This window comes from Nomia melanderi, chromosome 3, assembly GCF_051020985.1.
Source record: "Nomia melanderi isolate GNS246 chromosome 3, iyNomMela1, whole genome shotgun sequence".
NCBI lineage: Eukaryota > Metazoa > Arthropoda > Insecta > Hymenoptera > Halictidae > Nomia > Nomia melanderi.
In genome coordinates, this window is record NC_135001.1 from 15,313,533 (window position 1) to 15,334,680 (window position 21,148).

The window sequence follows — 21,148 nt, forward strand, 5'->3', positions numbered from 1 at the left end:
ACTTTAGTCTTCATATTATTTAAACAATTATTTTATTTGTAACTTTTCTTTGTTTACATTTTATTTTTGTATACAACCGTAAGTACTATATAAAACATAATTCTTTTTTACATATATCACTTCAACCTGTCAAAAGCCTCTTCTTGTTCATGTAGATATTATACAACATCAAATTAGAAAATTTCATTTATTTTTTTTACATAGTAACATATGTTGCAGCTGTCATTACTCCGCAATTATTATTTTCCTGAGACATAAGAATGTAGCCATCATTTCCCCAATAATTAGACCACGAATTCTTAATTAACCAATAATCTTTTCCATTTAGTTTGCCATAACCGACAGCCAAGACAGCATGGTCTAATGACTCCAGTGTATTGCCTATATAAAATACATGTATTGTTTGTACAATCGAAACCTATTTTTAATTTTTTTTAACATTAGAAGAAAATTGTAGTCACATATACATACCACAAGTTGAATCATAGTATACACCATGAGAATAGAATGCAAAAGTTTTATGAGAAGCGTCGATTGCTACTGAGATAGGACCATGTTTTGCAATAGCAAGTTTCAATGCACGAGGATCGTTTTGTGTAACATTTACAAAACCATTGATTTTGGCTGTCATTGTAACATTATTTATGTGACAATAACCATCCTAAGAAAGAAAATATTAAATTGTACTAATTTCTTATCTGTATCTTTTATTTATCTCGCAAGAGAGATCATAAAATTGATATGCATAAATTTTAATTGAATTTTACACAGAGAAAAAAATACAAAATAAAATTAACATATAGCTTCTTATGGTTATATATTAATTTTATCCAGTTGCATTGAATTATTTAGTATGAAAAAAAATACTGATTAAAATCTGTGCATATCAATTGTGTAAGATCCCTTGTTAATCATACTTTAAAAGTGTGATAATGTTCTAATTATCAGTTTTAATTTGTATAACTATACTTGTAACATGTCATTTATTTACCTGTCCAAGATAACCACCATAATCCTCTTCAGTTGGCAAACCCCCATGTTTCATAATCCATTGATACGATCTAAAATCTTCACCACCGTCACAACCATTGTTTCCAAAACCCCATGAACAATCAATAAGAGCCTATAATTTTACAATAATAGAATAAAATACAAAAAATAAAATTAAAGCATGATTAAAAAATAATTTTATTTTACAAGTGGATTTCACATGTTAAAACTAAGAACAATATTCTAATAAACATAAAGCAAGAAGAGCACAAAATCATGCATCTAACTTTATTCACTCATCTACTGTCTTAAATTAGTAATTAACTTTTATGAATAAAAATCATATATAACGGTGATGTATAATAAATAATTAATTTTTTGTATCGTTTTTTTTTAATTAAGATACAAAGATTGCTTTTAATTTCTTTAATTTTTTGGTGACTCATGATAAGCGACATAAATTTTAAATAACCCTATCCAAAATTACTAATTAGTGTTATTTACTTTGTAATTTAAAATAGTAGAATTTGAAAAACAAAAAGTTTGTAGACTCATATTTATTACAATATAATAATTATCCATAGGCTGAGTTTTCCTACCTGTTGAGACAGACGTACTAATTTACCGTACTTCATATAATATGCACCTTCAACGGCACCAGTTGTACCAAAACTCCAGCAGGAACCGCAAACAGATTGATCTACACAATGCAAAGAATTTCTCGCTTACTGGACATCACAATATCATTTTTACTTCATTAAAAAAATAAATTACAAACCCTTAACTGGAGTAACAGCACCATACAGTCTCCAATCTATAGAATCTGGAATATCTTCTTGTTCTCTTTCAACATTGTATGGGAAAGGCTGCCCTCCGTTATAGCCTTTAGTATACTGTTTACCGCGTAAAGCCTTCAATTCTAAATCAGTACGGTCTACCAAATAATTAATATCTAATTGGTAACCTTTATTTGCACGGTTCAATGAATGAATATATCTGTAAATTTTCGTGCATAACATTAATTTTAACACATTCGTGACCACAGGTCACATATGTGTGAAACAGCAATTTGTTTAGGGAGCCCAGCACCACATATGCGTGACAATGTTGATTATCATTGCAACAATCATATTTGTATTTGGCATATGGTATACACTACTGTCACTTTGGCTATATTAAAATATCACACATACATGACATTTATGTAAAATGCTTTGTTTGGTTTATTTACTACGTTTTAAATGTGTAAAAATTATATGAATAACATATTATATGAAACAATTGCAAAAAAGGCACAGTCCACAGTAAAGGTAAATATTTAAAATTCAATTAAACATGTACCTTAAATTTTGTCTGAATACTTCTTTACGCGTAGTATGTTCAACCTGATTTGCATATTCCTTCTTATGGACTTTTTTAAAATCTTCAAAAGCTTCATTTACATGAGCATCATGATTGTGAACAAATTCGCGCATAGGATTGAATGTATATATATGCTTATCTCCAGGTCCAGGAAAACTAACACATGTTAAATCTATACAAATATATTTTCTATAATTAATATATGAATAGAGAAAATTTATATTGATATTAAAAAGATTCTACTTACTTCCTGTAATTTCAAATACTTCAGAACTAGGCTTCTCAGAAGTATACCAATCATAATCCAGATAATAATGATCATAATGAGACCCCAAGAGACTATTAAATCCTCTCATTTCATATTTTACAGGAATTGGTTCTTTTAGCCCTGGTATACGTGGTGATTTCTATAATTAATTATAACATAAAAATATACATCGTTTATAAAGTAATAATATATATCTGTTTAAGTATTCTACATAAGAAGTTGCATGTTACAGTGATTACCTTATATCGTATCCAAAGTGTGTACTTGTTCTTTTTCTCTCCAATTTCTTGCACCAGCCTCCACTTTTCACATTCTACTCCATTCACCATCTCTGACCCAATACACTAAACAAAAATCAAAAAGAATTTATAAAAGGATTCAATTATGTGTACATAAACACAAAAGGAAAACATTTCTTCACCTCCATTCCGGTTGTATCAGGAATAATAGTTTGAGGTTGAATTTTAACTTCCATAGTGCCATTTATTTCAAGACACGTTTCCTCATTCATAGCTGTTTCTGTAGTAATCGGTGCAATTTTGATACTTTGTCCATATGATCCTTTACGTGATAATTGAAAAGTCTTGACCATTCCTAATTAATTCATTTATAAATATTAACACTTTCGTAATGAGAAACATACTTCTGCATCATTTCGAATTCTTTAATTGAATTTTATTAAAATTTTATTTAAAAAAAGGAATTTTTTCTACACATATTTATAATATTTAATTCTTTAAAACTTTGAACAACAAATAACTATAAGTATCATACTGAGATATAATATTTCTTATATTCGCATATCCTTGTTATACTCAACTACAGACTTTTGGAAATTATATGCTGCATTCAGCTAAACATTTTATCCAGCTATCATCTGTTCAAAAGTATTAATAAACATTTAAAGAAAGATATGAAATAATTTATAATACCTCCATAATAATCAATTCTACTAGATCCACTTGGGCCATCATACCATGCATAAAATGGTTCATTAATTTCAGCGTATGGAATATACAAAGTTCCTTTCACTGTATAAGTATTACTAAATGTTGGAGATTTTTCAGCTCCAATAAAAGAAATACCTAAAATATCATATTTTTATTTGAGTATCGTTTAGTCACTATGATCATCAAAAATAAATCTTACCTAAAATGAATACAATGAAGGTACTTGAACAAAGATACATCTTCATACTGCTGTAACAGAAACAATGAAATCATTATCCATTAGCACAGATATTTATAGTTAGTATGTTTGATAACATTACGACCTAAGTCAGGTTCCTTATTATCAATTAATAAATAATGGATAGTAAGTATAGCAGTACAATTTTGATAAGGCACATTCTATACAAATAATTTATGACATATTAAAAATTAGATTAGAATTCCTGTATAGAAATGTAAAGGAAATTCAACAAAAGAAAAATTTATTAATGAAGGAAAAGCAAAAATATTTATCCACTTTAAAATTTAATATATGTCTGAACATACAGGAACTATTTAAAGTTTGGAGAATTAAATTCTTCTAAAGAATATTTAGTCATAAGAATTCGATTAACAAAATGAAACTTAAATAAAGAGAAAATTTAATTACATTGTACTTATCCTAAGAAAACTGTACACAATTCTGTTAAATGTTCAAAACCACCGAAATACTCAGCAGTACAAGGATATTTCTAACTATGAAACGTTTTGTTTTTAAACAACTTTTTCATAATATTATGGTCACCCTAAAGGCGTCCGTTATATATACAAAAACACGAAACAAGGAGATCACAGCGAATGTAAATGCGATCCAACTAACGTATATATACAATCATGAACTGATAAGAATGTTTCACCAAGTGAGCTATACAGACTTAGATCTAATGTTTTCCATCTTGTCCAGGTTGTATATATTTCTATGAAAACGTAGTAATTACTAAATTCCCAAGGAATGTAATTTAATTTTTAGCGCTTTATTTAAACTGCACTTTCTTAAATCTATTACAATCATTTTATTCAATATACCTTCATATGATCATTTCTATAGTCATTTACATTTAGTTATTATTACTTAAAATTAACATTATTATTTGTAAAATTTTATGGCGCTAGTAACAATTGCTGTTGATCTTGTTAGTTACAATAAGTAATTATCGTATATGTCTAGAATTTGTTAAACTTGACATTAAAAGTCATTTTATAATGACGAAATAAAAATGTAAAAAAATAATATATCTTTTGTAACATTTACTTTCATTAATACAACAAAAAGATAAAATATTTTGAAACAAAAACAGAGTCCAATATTTTAAATTTCAAATTATGTATTTATAAAGTGAGTCATTCTATACACGATTAAATCAGTTCGTACGTTATCTATCGTAAATTGCAAATTTCCCATCTCGAGTTGATAAAAAAAATTAAAATTGATTTTGAAATTATGATAGCTGTAAGAGATAAAAAGAATTCCGAAAAAATCGGTTACTTCAAAATTATATAACTTTTAAATTCCTTTCAGAAAAAAATAAAATTTATATTTTCATGCAATTTTGTTTTACATTACAAATGTTTGGTATTGCATTATTGTAAAAAAGAGCTTAATACATAAAAGTAATCTTACATTTTTTACTGTGTCTAAATTATCTGCAACCAGTGAATCAAACCGGTTGTTAGAAGATTACTTCGCTATTTGAGATACTATAATACTACAATATAAGGTACACTGCAATAAACTTCAGGCATATTTTCCCACAAAGAAGTCCCGTAAAAAATAATGAGTCTCCCCTCAAATTTAAAACAATTTACCATGCAAAAGAGATTCTTTTTCCCATTTAAAAGTTTAAAAATATTGAATATACGCAATAAATCATTCTTTTTTACCACTAATGAATTTCTTTATTAATTTCAATAAACATTATATTTATTAATAAGCGGCCATCTAAAGAAATGTTTATAATAAAAAAGACTATAATATTCTACAAGAATGGAGGAATCCAATATCCATATTATTTATTAAAAGATAGTAGAAAATCTTATCAATCGTCGATGATATTTAATGTCTGTGATTAATTTTTAAAAGTATAAAGATCACACTTTCCTGTTCAAGATTAAACGATACATACTAAGATGGTAATCTTTTATTTTATGGGGCAGTATAAAGTGATTTCTGAGTTCTTAGTTTTTTATTTTTATCTCATCTGATTTTATATTTTTCCTTGATTAAGTTTAATGTGCTTAAAGCAAAATTTTGATACTGTTATTCAACGTATAATAAAATCTCTATTAAATGACTATTATTGAAATGAAAAAAATTGTTTTCCTAAAAATTTATTATTTATTCTTAAGGATATCAAATAGATATACTCATATTACATTATACTTAGGGGTATCGAATTGGTGGTTCGCAAGCCACCGAGGTCCTTTTCCCTCTCGATTTGCTCGGCAAAGATTACCGTCTCTATGGTACCTACTTACTTTTAGCATACATGAACACCACTTTGAACAAGCTAATCACCAACAAATACACAAATGTAGGTATAAGTCACCTACTCGTGTTGAACACTACATGAACTACTTTTATTGCACTAACATAAAAATAATAATGAAAATGGTTTTGTTATTTCATCATTTCAAATGATTTTTATACATTTTTAAAAGGTATTAAAACATAAATGACACATACAGTCATCAGACTGTAAAAGTTGATACATTTTTTTAGAATGAGACAGTTTTTGCTAAAATTAAACCTATTTTTGAAATGAAAGTATAAAAATTTGGAAAAGCTTTAATATTTAGAAGATTTTCTTCTTCTGCAGATAAAATGGTTTTTGTTACTTGCAAGAATATTATAACTTTAAAAAAAAATGAAAATTTTAAATATGAATATAAAAAATTATAAATGAATATCCAATTTTTATTTAAATTTTCGAGAAACTTGTCATTGAACAAAGAATTTTGAACATCTATTTACAAATAATGACACGGATTTACTTTAAATTATCTATATTCAGATTTTTGTATTTACCTAAAGTTATCCATCAGATTAAAAAAAGTTTATTCTTTGAAATGTATAAATGAAAACTATAAAATAAAAATAATTTTAAGAAAAATCTAATGAGATTTACGTTACGTTTATATTATGCAATTTGACATGGAATGGCTTGTATATGCTTATGTACAAAAAGTGTCAGTCAATTTCATTTGCTACATTTATTGGTCCTCAATACGGCAGCATTCCCACTATTCGCGTCTTCTCACCCGATATCATACTCAATATATTGAATATTGTAGTATGTGGTTCTTTTATTCACGTGTAGAAATTAGTATCCATATTGTCAAAGTAGTTGAATAGTGCTACTTGAAACATTTCTGCTTATTTACAATACTAACATTAAAATCTAAAAAATCTTGTTTTATTCGTTTTCGAATGTATTTCCAAAACAAGACTTATTTGTCAGCTGTTCAGCTTCTTTATATATCCTTTTTAACGTGCCTGGATCAACCAAAAATCGTTGCCACAGTAGATTTCTCTCTCGTTCGAAACCCATACTAGTTTTCTACAAGAACATAACGATATCATTACTTATTGTATCAGATATAATATTTTATATACAAATATCTGTATATTTACCATTTGCTCTTTCATTTGATTCCTTATTTTGGTTAAATCCGTTTGTATCCTTTGCAAATGATCAAAGACTTCTTTATAAGAAGTTTCAATTTCGTATGAAATTGGTTTAAAACTGTATGTTGGTCCTCTTTGAATTTCACTTGTATATATCACATTTATTTCTTTTTCCCTAAGCAATAAAAAAATGTATAATATTTACAATACCAAACGTATTATATTCCTATTTTTAAACTTATAATACTCACAACATTTCTAACTTATCAATTTTAGAATTTATATCTGTTTCCAATATGAATTGCTTTTTGTTCTTATTTTCGTTTATAAGTTCATTGTACTTATCTAAGGCAGAATTTAATTGATGTACATTGTCACTATTACACAACATAGAAACTAAAAGTTTGTTGAATAAGTTAAATGTATCTGGAGCAGATGATATAAGCATAGAATACTCTTCTTGTTGTTGTTCCATACTTTCCTATATTAAAAAAAAAAGAAATAGAATAACAAGTCACTTTTAAAAAATACTAGCTTTTAGGTGTAATTACTAACACATCTTGCATAATTCAACAAATACTCTGTAGTTAAATAGTGGTTAGTATCAGTCACAAATTCCAGGACATCTGTAAGACTGTGAAGCTGTATTTGCATTAATATATATAGCAAATTAATATCTGTATGTCCGCATTTCTGTGTAAGGAACTGCAAATTTTTTATCTTTTTTAATTTATCATTTCTATGTTCAAGCTTTAAACAAGCATCTTGTTCCAAGATTTTAGTTATTTGTAATTCTGCAAACTGTTGTATAATTTCTGACAATTGACCTTCTTGTAAAGATACACTTTCTTCTAAGAAATCTCTCTTTGTAGATAACATTAAAATTTCTGTCCTAATTTCAATGTAAAAACATTAAAAGATAAAAAGATATTATTTATGCATATTCAATATATTAAAACATTTTGTAGTATTTAAATGATAATTATAAATTAAATAGTAATTAAATTACCTCAATTCATTAAGTTTAGGTATTTTTAAATTTCCATTATTATACATACTTTGTACATACTCTAACATGGCAATGTTAGATTCTGCTTGTATTTTAGCTAAAATTTCTTCTATTTTTACATTAATTAAACTATAAAATAAAATATAATTTATATGCAGAGCAATATATATAATAAATATTTAATTTAATAATTATTATAAAAAAAATTACTTTGCTTTGCATAATGTTAATTCCTGTAATTTTTCATTGTCAATTTGTACCTCTTGACTATTACTAATCAAAGAAGCATAATTTGAATCTTTTTCCTGTTCTTGCTCAGAAACATTGTCAAACTGTTTCTTTACATAAACACCTAAATAATTATTATATAGTTTTACATTATTACAAAAAAGTTCCAAAGGCATTTGGGTCCATACCGATGGTATTCCTTTCTGTAAATAAAATACATTACATTATGATAAACCAAAAAGAAAAATTAATAATAGTAACATACATTTTCAGCTGCATCTGCATATAAATTTAAAAGGCATTCAACTTCATGAAAAAATTCATGATTATTCTCATCAAAATCGCCCAATATTGCAACACAATCTTCATATGCTTTGTCTGTTGCAATACGTTCTACGTTTAACCATTCAGATTCTTTTTTTATTTCCTCATCTACCTCCGCCACTAATTTTCTATAGAAATATTATAATTAAACATAATAATGACAATTAGGTTTAAATAAAAATATACATAGACATTAAATACATTACTTTAAGTTACCAATGCCACTTTGTAACACTAAAATATAATCATCGTCTACGATGTATGCATTTTTAACTATTTCAAATTCAGCAAATAGATCACTTATATCTGTATCATCAAAAGAAGCAATTTTTAATAAATCAGGACAACTTTTAGTTACTTTTTCCAATGCACAATCCAATTCTAAATTATCTAACCATTCGTTTGATTCTTGTAACTTGTTCTTTCTAAAATATTAGATAAGTGAAAAAGGTGTAATTAAAGATTTCCAATACACTAAGGGAGTAATAAACGAAATAAATAATAAATTTATTACATTTGAAGTTCTTCATTTGACAGAATATTTATGAAATTCACATTTTCGTTGAACCATTTTAAAAACGGCTGTGCCAGTGGATGCTGGCAATATTTATCCAATATCTCTGGTAAAACGCTACTTGAAAGTTCTGGATGTAAATCTTTGATTTTTTTATAAAATACTTTACTCGAAACACTCATATTTCAGTGATAATTTTCAAATACAAACGTTTATTACGCCATGTAAATTCAACCAATTGTAAGGAACATTCATCTATCAAAGGACAGAGAATTTACAGATGCGAAACTTTGGCATTTTTTGAAAACTAATTTCTAGTGTCCAGGTTATACCCCAGAAGTGCTGAGCTACTTTCTTCAAACTAGTGACTGTCGATCAACAGTTTCCCTAAGTTAAGGATGCTAAATCGGTGCGCGCGGTCACTCTAGTAACACTCCCCACGCGAGAAGTTACCCTCTCCATACCTATTTTTACCTGTACGACACTCTACATAGAACTGGCTATATACAGAGAGTCTCGGCGCAGACGAGGTATAAGATAGCATCGTAAGCTTATGGGACTAAGTGTCACATGTTCTGAATTACCAACTGTGTAAAAAATCAAAGGTTTTGTTCTGCCCTACGTTCACCAAAAGTCACTAATTTGAAAGGGGACAGTTTAACACCCTTGATATTTACGTTATACTCAAGTTTTGAAATAGAATACATCATGTTATATTCAGACTATTTCGTTTAAATCCTTATATATCATTTTCTCGAAACTATTTGTTATTTTAAAACATGTTTCAAAGTAGGATTTGTTTTATTTCAGTTAGTGTAAATTTTGTCTACTTATAGGTACTTAGATATGCTTCTGAAATTTTTAAGTGGACTGTTATCCTCTTTAAAAAATTAATTAACACTGTATGAAAAATTATTGTATATCACCGAAAAGTAATTAAATAACCTAACAAACAAACTGGAAGAGCTAATCAAACTGTTATTAATGAAAAAATTCATGAAAATTGGTAATTTTTACGACGTTCACAGAGAAGTAGCGTCTTAAGAGTAGTAAGTATGTATTTCTGATAAACTTCATTTTTCATAAAGCTCCTCCTAAAAAAGTCTAAATGTGTTAAATCTGGAAACCTTTATGGGGAAAACAGAAAAGTAAAGCAAGACACTCTTCCCCTATCAATAGAGATAATTACGTACGAAGATTCAAATGAATTACAGCATATACAAATTCTGGTTGTAAGATATAAACCATGCTTTATGAACTACAAGTAGTTAGTAATATAATTTGTACGAAAATATAATTACAATATTAATTAAGTAGTTCATAAAGTAAATAAAAATAATTTTGTTGATAAAATTAAATTTTTTAAATTGTATATTTTTTAAATATAGTTGCCTGTAACAATACATTTCAAATGTCGTTGCACTTTCAACTATTTTTGTTTCTTCATACGCAATCTTTACTTCTTTTACACAGTGGCTTAGAGAAAGAGTGTTGGAATCGACTATATACCAGCTATAACACGAACATCAAAGATACCAACAGAAGTTTTCGTCTATATATAAATATTTAGTGGTAAGAATGTCGGTATTTTAACCATTAAATACGTAAGTAGTCGAGGTACCTGATACATACTTATTCTGACAACACATTGGTGTTATAAAGGTCATGTAATTTTTTTCATAAGACCCACTATTAAAATGAATAAGCAATATAGTACATATCCCAAAAACAAAAGTATGCTTCATTTTGAGCATGTACACTGATGAGAATTGTTTAAATATGTATTTGACTAAATAATTTCAATTTTGTAGTTTTCACTGTTAGATGGCAGACGTTGATGTCAGCCATGTTGTCATTCTGAAATACACTTCTAGCAGAAAGCTCGCGCCTTGTGATTCGAGGTCTTCTGAGTATACTATTTACAGTATATTGGCTGGTATCGTCCAATAGATATTCTGTAATTCGAATTTTCGGACTTCTTTTTTAAAAAAGAATTTAATCTTCGGGTTTTTTTAGAGCTCCTGGTTACCGCAAAAGTTATAACATTTCTGACAAAACGCAAACTCCGTTAACCTACACTAGATTTTTCTCGAATCAGGAGTAGGAATGGTTGTTTGTTGATGTTTACTGGTGGTGATACAGATTTAGCTTATTTAAAATATCGATGTCCACAGTACATAAATTTCATCAAATACATGCAAACATTGGTCACACAATTATTCACTTTATTAATTAAACAAGAACCGGTGTATTCTAACGTAATATAGTCACCGGCTAAACGCAGTAATGGTAACCATACTTTTGTTTTGATTATTTTCGAAGCATGTTAGCTATTTACCTATTATTAATTGACGATTTTTTATTAAATTTGAGCTTCCTGGACTATTTATATACAACTTTATGCTATATTAATTTTGTTACACAATTTGTAACATACATTTGCATCAAGTAAATGTAAATATTTATTTTTAGAATATTAATTAGTATTCATTCAACATTATAATAATTACTATAATTAATAACTTTTTTTGCTTATACGAAAACAAAATTAAATGTGAAATTAAAATATTATTTTTCTATTTCAGTCTCATACAATATTGCTTATTCAACCAGGCAATAGACCTGAAACAAGAACATATTCTGACTACGAAAGTGTTAACGAATGTATGGAAGGTAATGATTTTTTATTATTTGTCTTTTTTTTTCAATTAATCTGTTTACATCAATCAGAACAATATTTTTTGAATTGCTTTATTTGTAGTATTAAATTTCAAATAATCTAGAACATATAATCTAAAAGTATAAATCTTCATAATAGATTTATTACAGTTTACATGAAATCATGGACATTAATTAGAATTATGTAATTGTCACATGCATTATACATGTATTTAAATTATTATTGAAAATTGATTATACGTTACAATAATAATGTCCATTTGAATGTATAAAATGACCATTTTTTAAAATTCTTATATTAATGTAAAAATAATTTATGGAATGATATTAATATAATCTAACTACAAAAATAATGTAACTATAATAATTTTATTTTTTTCAATGACAGGAGTATGTAAAATCTATGAGGAGCATTTAAAGAGGCGAAACCCAAATACTCCAACTATAACTTATGACATTAGTCAACTATTTGATTTTATTGATCAACTCACAGATTTGTCATGTCTTGTTTATCAAAAATCCTCAAATACATATGCTCCATATAACAAAGATTGGATTAAAGAAAAAATATATGTTTTATTACGCCGAGCTGCAGGACATAGCGAGTAATTAATAGACAAAGATAGACATATGTTTTATGTATAAGACAAACTAATTTTAAGTAAAGGTCTATATTGCCATTTGTAATAATAAATATATAATCGAAAGACATATTAAAATGTTATATTCTCATTAAAATTAAATGATTTCCTAACTATATTTCCTTTTCAATTAAATTTATAATTAATTTTACCCTGTTACCACATAGTCCCATTGTCGTATCCAAAAATACTCATTACACTACTTTTATGTCTTTAGTATTAACAGGAGTCACTTTAATGCTATTCTCATGCTATAAATCAATATCTCAAAAATAAATGATTTATATATCATTCAAAATTTTGATATATGAAAATAGATATGTAACTTATTACATAGAGTGTCTTTAAACAAAAATGTATTTTAATATTTGAATGTAGTAAGTATACATTTAAGAAATGTGTTGAAGCATATTACTATTTATAGTACTATAACAAATAACAAAGCACTTTTAATTGTTGTTTAATTTAATTTAATTTTAGCTTAAATCTGTTTTAAAACTTACAATAGGTACATTATAAAATATATTATCTTTTTCTTTGCAATTTATATCCAAATATAATTTTTAGGTACAAGAAATTAGATTCCATCTTTTTTTGTATTACTAATATAAAGAATTATAGGATTTAAGTATTTATATTATTATCTGAAAGAAATTATATTGTGTATTGTATGTATTTATGTGTACTAATTTTATGTTAAATGTTAATACAAATACATAAATGTACTCTAATATATAGATGTCAAATTATGTTATTTATAATAAAATTTAAATTCATGTTTGAAGGTATCAGTAAACTAATAGTTAGAAAAAATGTATCTTATAAGATATTTGGTGTTATACATTGTCAAAATGTGTAATTAATTAACAAAATGTCAGATTTGGTTCTACACTCAAAAAATTAATAAGAGTTCTACAACAAAACAAATGCTACACAAAAAATTTATAATTCATAAACTGTTAAGTCTAATAAATGGAATTGAACACTTTTCATTTACTGACAAATCACTGATACCTATTTGACAAAGATAGAGTAATAAGGCGATAAATAAATGAAAGGACGTGAAAACCCCATAATGTAATAGAAACAGTGATATGATTATAATAAATTCAATGAAGTGTAATTATAAGAAGAAATAATATATCATAAATTTGTGAGGGCTTGTTAAAAAGAAAAAAATATCAATTGAATGATTATAATTATGAAAATAGAAATTAATTGACCAAAATTTTTAAAATTTCATAACAATTGAAAGTTGTTGAACTGGTGATCAAATATCAATCTATTTCTATTGGTGAAACAAATTCTGCTCTGTACAAACTATTCAATGAGTATAGGAAATAAGAATCATAAAAAATAAATCAAACAATATTAATAATGAACCCATCAAATTAAAAAAATCACAAGACGGTGTCGATAACATATTTAACTACTATTGCAATATAAAAATTTCTTTATTTTTTATTATACTTTTATAAAGTTTTTGCTAACGAATTAGTAAAATATTTATAATATAATTAAGATTAAACATAATATTATTTGGATAACTTTCAATTATACTTATTTTAGTTACACATGTATTAAACAAATGTTCATAACCGACCCTTTTAGTAATCGATTAATACGTTGCGATTCAAAATATTTCGCCAAACGTGAACATTACAATTTTATACCTACACAATTTCCAGGAATGGAAACTTTATACATGGTTCATTCATTAAGTCATTCAATCTAACAGTACTTGATTATAGCATATAAAGGTATGGATTGCAAGAATTTCAAATACACTTGTTATGTAAAAGATGCCAAAAGTTTTTATTATAATTGAAAATTGTATACTACTTTGTAACGTGTAGCACCTAAATTAATACAAGAATTATTAATTATTAATTTTAGTGTTAGAGTGAAATTGGTGTGTAAAAATAAACTTGTAACGAGAGCACACAGCAATTAGATCATCAATTTCAACTAAATTTTTTGTGATGAATTTAAAAACAAGTAAATTAACATATGTTTATTTTAAAAATTTATTATTTTACATAATAATAATAATATTTTTGTCCTTTAAATAGCATTTTTTTCATTACCATTGGCTATAACAATTTATATAAATTCTTAATTTATTTTTTATTCATAGATGGATAATTTCACCTACAAAACCTATTTATATTTTCTCAATAAAACACATCTACTAAATTTACTGTTTATAAATTTGTAGAAAGATAGTTTTTACATTATATTTTATAAGAAACCAAACCCTGTAACATTATTATATAATAATTATGCTGTATTATTATTCTAGAAAATGCTATTTAAATGAAAAAGATTATTGCAGAAATGTACATTAACTTTAAAGATGAGTCATTGATATATCAAAATTTTAACAGTACATATTTTCTAAACAATACGTATGCACAAAAATGCTTATATATTTTCACTTATTTTTGTTTTAAATTCACTATAAAAAGCTTGGTCGAAGTAGATAATTATACTGCTATATTCTCTTTTTATCAGCATAACAGCACACAACAAGTTCATTCAATCTATCATTGCACTCCTTCAGATCAATAGCACACATTATTACAAGTGTAACTTAAAAGTATTCAAATGTAAATGTTAAAACAGTTGTCATTCAATGTTTATTTATCTTAATAGAAGCAGTTGAAAAGATTTAACGAAACTAAGATCAACATTACTTTGTTTTACAAAATAATATTTGTAAGACTCCCATACTGTGCGCTCCTTGTGTTTCAAACACTAAGAGTTCAGACACCATTTCAAATTCTTCTAATGTCAGAAAATTGTTTGAACTCAACGTATCAAAAGTGAAATTATCTTTAAGAAAATATTTCGAATACACCTATCTCCCGATTTAAGTACACGGTTTTCAAAATAATAAATTAAAAAAAAATGTTAGAAATAAACGTTTTACTGCACATATGTTTCTATAGTAAATTTCTAATTTCATTCGATTGGTAACACTGCCATTAAATCGAAAAAAAAGAATTTCCCTTTTTGTATACACACAAGAACCATTCATGTAAATTAGAGTAGTAAAGTTCAGTAAATCTTTAGTAGCAGAAAGGTGTGCATCGTTGTGCTTTTTCTAATCAAAATTTTTTAAAACGTCATATTTACTGGTTAGTAATAAACAATTATAGACTTTGTAGCATTTTTATAATTTATTTAAAATTGTGTGGGCTTGGTTTCTTGATTCAACTTTTGATTTCATTTTTATAGATTTTATATTTCTCGTTTTTATAAAAAGAATTATGTACTATTCGCTTTTTACGTAAGTGCTGTCGGCCTGAGGCTTAACCGTACACAGAGGCAAGGGGACGCTTCCACTCACAATGCTCAGTCGTCGACGCACGGCCATTATTAACGCGCGTCAAGGCCCAAGCGTCGTAAGTGGAAGTCCCCTTGCTCCTGTGTACTTTTAAACCACAGGCCAATGGCACTAACGTGAGAGGCGAATGGTACTTACAACTTTATATATTTGTCATTTCATAAATTAACTGATATTTTTGTTTTTCATGGTATTTTATTTTTATTTTATGTTGAAATAAATGAATTTAATTAAATATGTAACTGATTAAATTATCCACATTTTGGTTTGTTTTCAATTTACACGATATTTTGAGAAACTGATATTTCGTGTAAATCGAGAGCTAGGTGTATATTAATGCGATTTTTCTGATTATGTTAAGTTTCATTTCACATTAGATACTTAAAAAAGACATTGACATGATCTTAATTTTTCGTTATTAGTTCAAGATCAAAATAATAAAATTACTATTTTAAATTTTTAACTGAAAGTAGTTGTCCCACTCTTATACTTTATAATCATATGTAGTGTGGGTATTAATACTTATATAAATATATCTGATTTCTTTTAGAATTTAAAAGATATCAGTATATATGTAACAAAATGTTTAAAGTCATCCTGAAATATTCCCCCGGTCTTACAAAGACTGGTGGGGAATTACATTTCTATACTGTTTATGCAAGTAAAATATTTTGATAGTATCTGTACTGTTGAATATATAATAATAATATAATAAATTTGTGTTGTAATGTGAATTTTTAATTACTAAGTGATCATTACTAGAATATTTGTAGCATTTTTTATAGAACAATTGTAGCGAAAAGTTAATTCTTACATTTTAACACATAACAGAGACAAGAAATAACAAGTTTCCAATAATATAAAACATATTGTACAGAACAGCTCTTATGTTATAAATACATAACATGTTAATATATTAATTTTTTGTACATTAAAATAAACATTTTGCATAAAACATGTGTACCACATTTAACAAAAAATGTAAAGTACTAAATTAAGTCATGAATTAAGTAATTATTTTAATGTAACGAATGTGGATATCTTATTAAGTGTATGAAAGAACATATACGTTTTTATCGTAAATTTCGATTATATTAATTTTAAATTATATGAGCAATATAGCATGCTTAATTTAGATTAAATTTATAATATTATTGTATCGATTTTTCATTATCACAGATTGTTTTAGTAGGCCTACTGTCAAAGTTAGACCCTGAGGCCTACAATGGACTAGTAAATTTTAGTAAAATCTATTTGAATACCATACTAGATGTGCAGATAAACATCACGTTTCTAATGTTGGAAAAAGTCTTGTTAACACAAAATAGGCTACATCATAGTTACTCCAATATGTTGTATGTGCTGCTACCGTGTATAGATAATTTCGTCCCAAACTTGCTCGAAGTACATAATCTAACCGTTGTGATAATTCTAATAAGTATAAAAATATATTTCATTAATTTACTCTTTATGTAGTCATTAATATCATTTGAAAATATTTAATGTTATTAAATAGTATTAATTATCCATGTACCTTGACCTGGTTGAAGCGGAGTAGATGCATCTTCTTTAGCATTCCAACCAGCACGCACTAAACCCCATAGACTCCAACCTTTATCTGAAGTACGATTAGACATATCCGGACTTTCCTCTCTTTCGTCAGTTTCTATAACAGATTTTAAAATAATTTACTTGAGATTTTAATAAATATTATAAGTATATTTCATATTTTGAAGTATATTTCATATACCTGCAGGGGAAAAAGTTTGATCAGCACCACTTATTGATGGAGGAGATTGTTCCATCTGTTGACCATCAACTCCTCCGTAAGGTGGTATAAGAACTGGTTCTATTTTGCTATAACCTCTCTCCAAAAGTGGTTCCATTCTGTAAGCTACAGGATCAGACCAGTGAAATATATTGTAAAATCTTTTGCATAAACCTTGAGGCATCACATCAGTTTTATTTGAAGGAGAACGGGTACGTAATGCAAGGAATACAGATAATGGAGAACCCAAACAAAATAAATTTTCAATCTGCAATTATGAAAATAATTATAAACTACAATGTTTAAAATCCTACATTATAATTCTTTGTAAAAATGTTGTATCAAAACATATGAATGCAGTTATATTTACTGGAAATTGTAATCGTTGCAATAGAACTTCTTGCGTTTCTGGGGATGGGGGTCTTGTGTCTGGACCCATCCAACCTGTGACAATATCATAAACAATTACACATCCTAAAGAATGTGCTAAGATTGAAACTTTTCCTTTCCAACCTGGATGTCGACTTGCAAACATAAAATATAGTCTATTTAATTCTTTTTGTAATCCTGCTCTTACTTCTCCACCGTAAAGAGGACTTGTATAATAAAGTATATCCATCGCTGATGTATTTAATAAATGTCGTATACTTAGTACACTGTAAGGTGTAATGGCTTCTACAATATCTGAAAATTTATACAATAGAAAATCAAACTAAAATATAACAAATATAGTAAAAAATAGACAATAATTTTTTTACCTCCATCAAGTTTTAATGAAGATCGCCATTCAACAGGGAAAAATTCAACTCTATAATTGGAATTGGGAAAATATTTTTGTTTTAACCAATCCACACAATCTCTAAATCTGTTTAAATGTTTAGTATATTATATTAAGCACATAAAAATTTGTAAATAAGAATTATAATTATAAACATTTTACATACGATGTTGTATTACGAATAATTTTTCCTGTATCTCTTTTTTGACCAATTCCATGAACTACAAATACTATATGATCAATATCATGAGGCTTATCTTCCATTACTGCAGCAAATTTATAGCCTCTTCTTAACTGATAGCCTGTAGCTGAAATATTCAGTATAAATATGTAATTTAATTTCAATTATTTCATTTTATTTTTTTAATGCCAAGAAAGAAATAAAATACATACTTTTTGCAAATCCCAATTTTGATGTAACACTGCGCATTAGTTTACTGTGTCTATATTCACTGTGTAATACCACATCATTTATGCTATGCCAATCAACATGAAATTCAGGAAAGTGTTCTGTATGCAATACTGAAATTGGAAAAATTTTATTCACCAGTGTTCGATATAATTATTACATATTTAGAGTAAACAATAATATATAACATCTTTTAAGAATCTATACTTTTGTAAGGATGAGGCACGTCAGACACTGAAGTAGATTGACTTGGAAGTTGTTTTTGAAAAAGATTAAGATGAACTTCTTCTATGACTTTAGATTGTTCCAATTCTAAGGGTATCCAACTACCATCATAATACCAAGTGCCTCTCATTATTTCCCATTCTTCTCCTTTAGAAAATTAAAATTAAAAATTATACATAATAATTCTAACATACTGAGAAGGTAATACTTTAAACAACATTTTAAACAACATTTTTTACAACTTCGTATTTAAAACATGCAAAGTATGAATAAAAACAATATAATCTTTCTGTTAAACAATTCACTAAAAAAATATAATTGATGATATTAAATTAATACTTAAAAATAAATTACACTGAATTGTATAATATTTTAGTTCATGTGTTATGTAGGTGATAATATTAATCAATAAATATTTGATTAAGCTGATCATTGATAAACATATACAATTGTATAGAAATACAAAATATTTACCTGGACAATATATAGAAATACATTTCATTTTATCAATTTCAACATCGTACATTCCTCCTTTTACTACAATTTTTTCTATAGGAGGCAAATTATTCAAAGGGTCATTATTTTTACTAAGTAAATTTTGATAAGTTTGCCAAGCATTTTCAATTCTCAAACTGTCATATCCACAAAATTCTATCCATCTTTTGTCAACACCGTCTCTATAAAACCAGCGTACTTGCATTGGCGTTAAGGGTTCTGCATATGTTAAATTATTTGCTATATCATCTGTTTCTACCATTGAGGTTTGTTCTGTGATAACTTCCGTAGTTTCTTGAAACATTAAGAATTAATATTAACATTACATAAATTTCATGTGAAATTAAATGTATTATAACATTAGAAAATATGTATTTTAAAACCAATTATTCAACTATTGAACATTATGTAATATCATATTACAAGCTCACAACTCTTATCTTAAACTATTAGATTAGACAACTCTTATCTTAAACTACTAGACATTTTAAAAAGTATTTTAATTTTAAAATTACAAGAAGTAATCATAATTTTAAATATTCTCTACAATGTTTGGAAATCATTTTGAAATTCGCGCGCATTTAATTAAATATTATGACACACCAATTATAGATCACGAACATTATACTTATAGCAACTTTGCGTAATTTTTACGAGTTAATCGCAATTTACATGCCTATTGACTGAAATGTATATACATATGTATATGTACATATATATTATGAATATTTTAAACATATGGTATACTTCTTATTTAAAAAAGGAATTGTATAAAAGATGTCTGAGTTCATACGTAAATAACGCTTTGACGGATACTATAAAAATTTTTTATTGTCTTATAATTTTACCTTCAAACTGCTGAAGTTCTAAAGGTGTCTCGCTGAAAGGATCAACTTCGCTTCTGCTATTAGACATCCTGTCAACGTCTAATTTGTCAATAACTACCTTTTAATATATGTGATTACAAAATTACAATATCACGAACTACACAAACGTTAGACAATACACGGCAAAGATTTCGAATTATAATTTTTATAAAAATTAGTCTCAACCACTAAACATGCTTGTCATGAATAAAAATTTATAATTATTATGTAGCATCCATTTGTCAGTGTAAAATGTCACTTCTTATTTATAAATGGTGTTTTCAGCAATGTTGTTTTTGATTAAAATAATAAAAAGTCTGTGTATAATTCGATATAACCACGAGAGTGACTAATGAACAGAATCGTTTTCCTTCGTAGTTGGAACGTTATCTAAAAACTGATATAGAACTCTTCCTTCACAACGTACCGTTCACCTCGCACTATCTTAGGCAACTGATTCCTGTTTCTGTAAACAGCGAATTGCTGCATTCATCAATAAACAACAAATGTACAAATACAATGCGTAAAATAGTATGCGATATGGATAGTTTATGTATTATGCTTTCATATCACTATATGTAATTGCACGTATCTATATGTACATGCAATGCATACGTAGCGTATATATC

General features: G+C 26.7%; 4 protein-coding genes across 14 annotated transcripts; 1 reads left to right on the plus strand and 3 right to left on the minus strand.

Annotated features, from left to right (window-relative positions):
- Positions 1 to 15: 15 nt before the first annotated feature.
- 26-29-p (C1 family peptidase 26-29-p) lies at positions 16 to 6,268 on the minus strand. 6 transcript variants are annotated; one of them, XM_031987574.2, is made up of 12 exons: positions 6,085 to 6,268; positions 3,770 to 3,819; positions 3,553 to 3,705; positions 3,042 to 3,214; positions 2,860 to 2,964; positions 2,600 to 2,759; positions 2,332 to 2,524; positions 1,769 to 1,986; positions 1,590 to 1,690; positions 992 to 1,123; positions 472 to 661; positions 16 to 381 (listed from the first exon to the last, which is right to left on the minus strand). In XM_031987574.2, exons 2-12 carry the CDS (start codon positions 3,813 to 3,815, stop codon positions 197 to 199), a joined length of 1,656 nt encoding a protein of 551 aa, XP_031843434.1. In that variant the 5' UTR covers positions 3,816 to 3,819; positions 6,085 to 6,268; the 3' UTR covers positions 16 to 196. The 6 variants fall into 6 exon arrangements, with proteins under 6 accessions (XP_031843434.1, XP_076222442.1, XP_031843430.1 ...); XM_076366327.1 differs by lacking the exon at positions 6,085 to 6,268 and adding an exon at positions 4,485 to 4,542; XM_031987570.1 differs by lacking the exon at positions 6,085 to 6,268 and adding an exon at positions 4,485 to 4,519 and having other exon boundaries at positions 3,770 to 3,816.
- A 327-nt stretch (positions 6,269 to 6,595) lies between these two features.
- Positions 6,596 to 9,789, minus strand: LOC116431744 (uncharacterized). The gene is made up of 9 exons (XM_076366322.1): positions 9,310 to 9,789; positions 9,002 to 9,220; positions 8,737 to 8,923; positions 8,454 to 8,674; positions 8,244 to 8,372; positions 7,790 to 8,126; positions 7,486 to 7,715; positions 7,241 to 7,409; positions 6,596 to 7,166 (listed from the first exon to the last, which is right to left on the minus strand). The coding sequence occupies exons 1-9, from the start codon at positions 9,489 to 9,491 to the stop codon at positions 7,023 to 7,025; spliced, it is 1,818 nt and encodes a 605-aa protein (XP_076222437.1). The 5' UTR covers positions 9,492 to 9,789; the 3' UTR covers positions 6,596 to 7,022.
- Positions 9,790 to 10,926: 1,137 nt separating this feature from the next.
- e(r) (enhancer of rudimentary) lies at positions 10,927 to 12,743 on the plus strand. 2 transcript variants are annotated; one of them, XM_031987589.2, is made up of 5 exons: positions 10,927 to 11,043; positions 11,121 to 11,245; positions 11,326 to 11,598; positions 11,895 to 11,982; positions 12,377 to 12,743. In XM_031987589.2, the coding sequence occupies exons 3-5, from the start codon at positions 11,596 to 11,598 to the stop codon at positions 12,595 to 12,597; spliced, it is 312 nt and encodes a 103-aa protein (XP_031843449.1). In that variant the 5' UTR covers positions 10,927 to 11,043; positions 11,121 to 11,245; positions 11,326 to 11,595; the 3' UTR covers positions 12,598 to 12,743. The 2 variants fall into 2 exon arrangements, with proteins under 2 accessions (XP_031843449.1, XP_031843450.1); XM_031987590.2 differs by having other exon boundaries at positions 11,121 to 11,210.
- Positions 12,446 to 21,092, minus strand: LOC116431731 (phospholipase DDHD1). 5 transcript variants are annotated; one of them, XM_031987563.2, is made up of 11 exons: positions 20,947 to 21,092; positions 20,502 to 20,598; positions 19,633 to 19,947; positions 19,141 to 19,305; positions 18,918 to 19,046; positions 18,691 to 18,832; positions 18,505 to 18,611; positions 18,117 to 18,430; positions 17,729 to 18,014; positions 17,513 to 17,644; positions 12,446 to 17,409 (listed from the first exon to the last, which is right to left on the minus strand). In XM_031987563.2, the coding sequence occupies exons 2-11, from the start codon at positions 20,566 to 20,568 to the stop codon at positions 17,264 to 17,266; spliced, it is 1,803 nt and encodes a 600-aa protein (XP_031843423.1). In that variant the 5' UTR covers positions 20,569 to 20,598; positions 20,947 to 21,092; the 3' UTR covers positions 12,446 to 17,263. The 5 variants fall into 5 exon arrangements, with proteins under 5 accessions (XP_031843423.1, XP_031843424.1, XP_031843426.1 ...); XM_031987564.2 differs by having other exon boundaries at positions 20,502 to 20,579; positions 20,947 to 21,090; XM_031987566.2 differs by having other exon boundaries at positions 18,117 to 18,190; positions 18,260 to 18,430; positions 20,502 to 21,090.
- Positions 21,093 to 21,148: the final 56 nt, after the last annotated feature.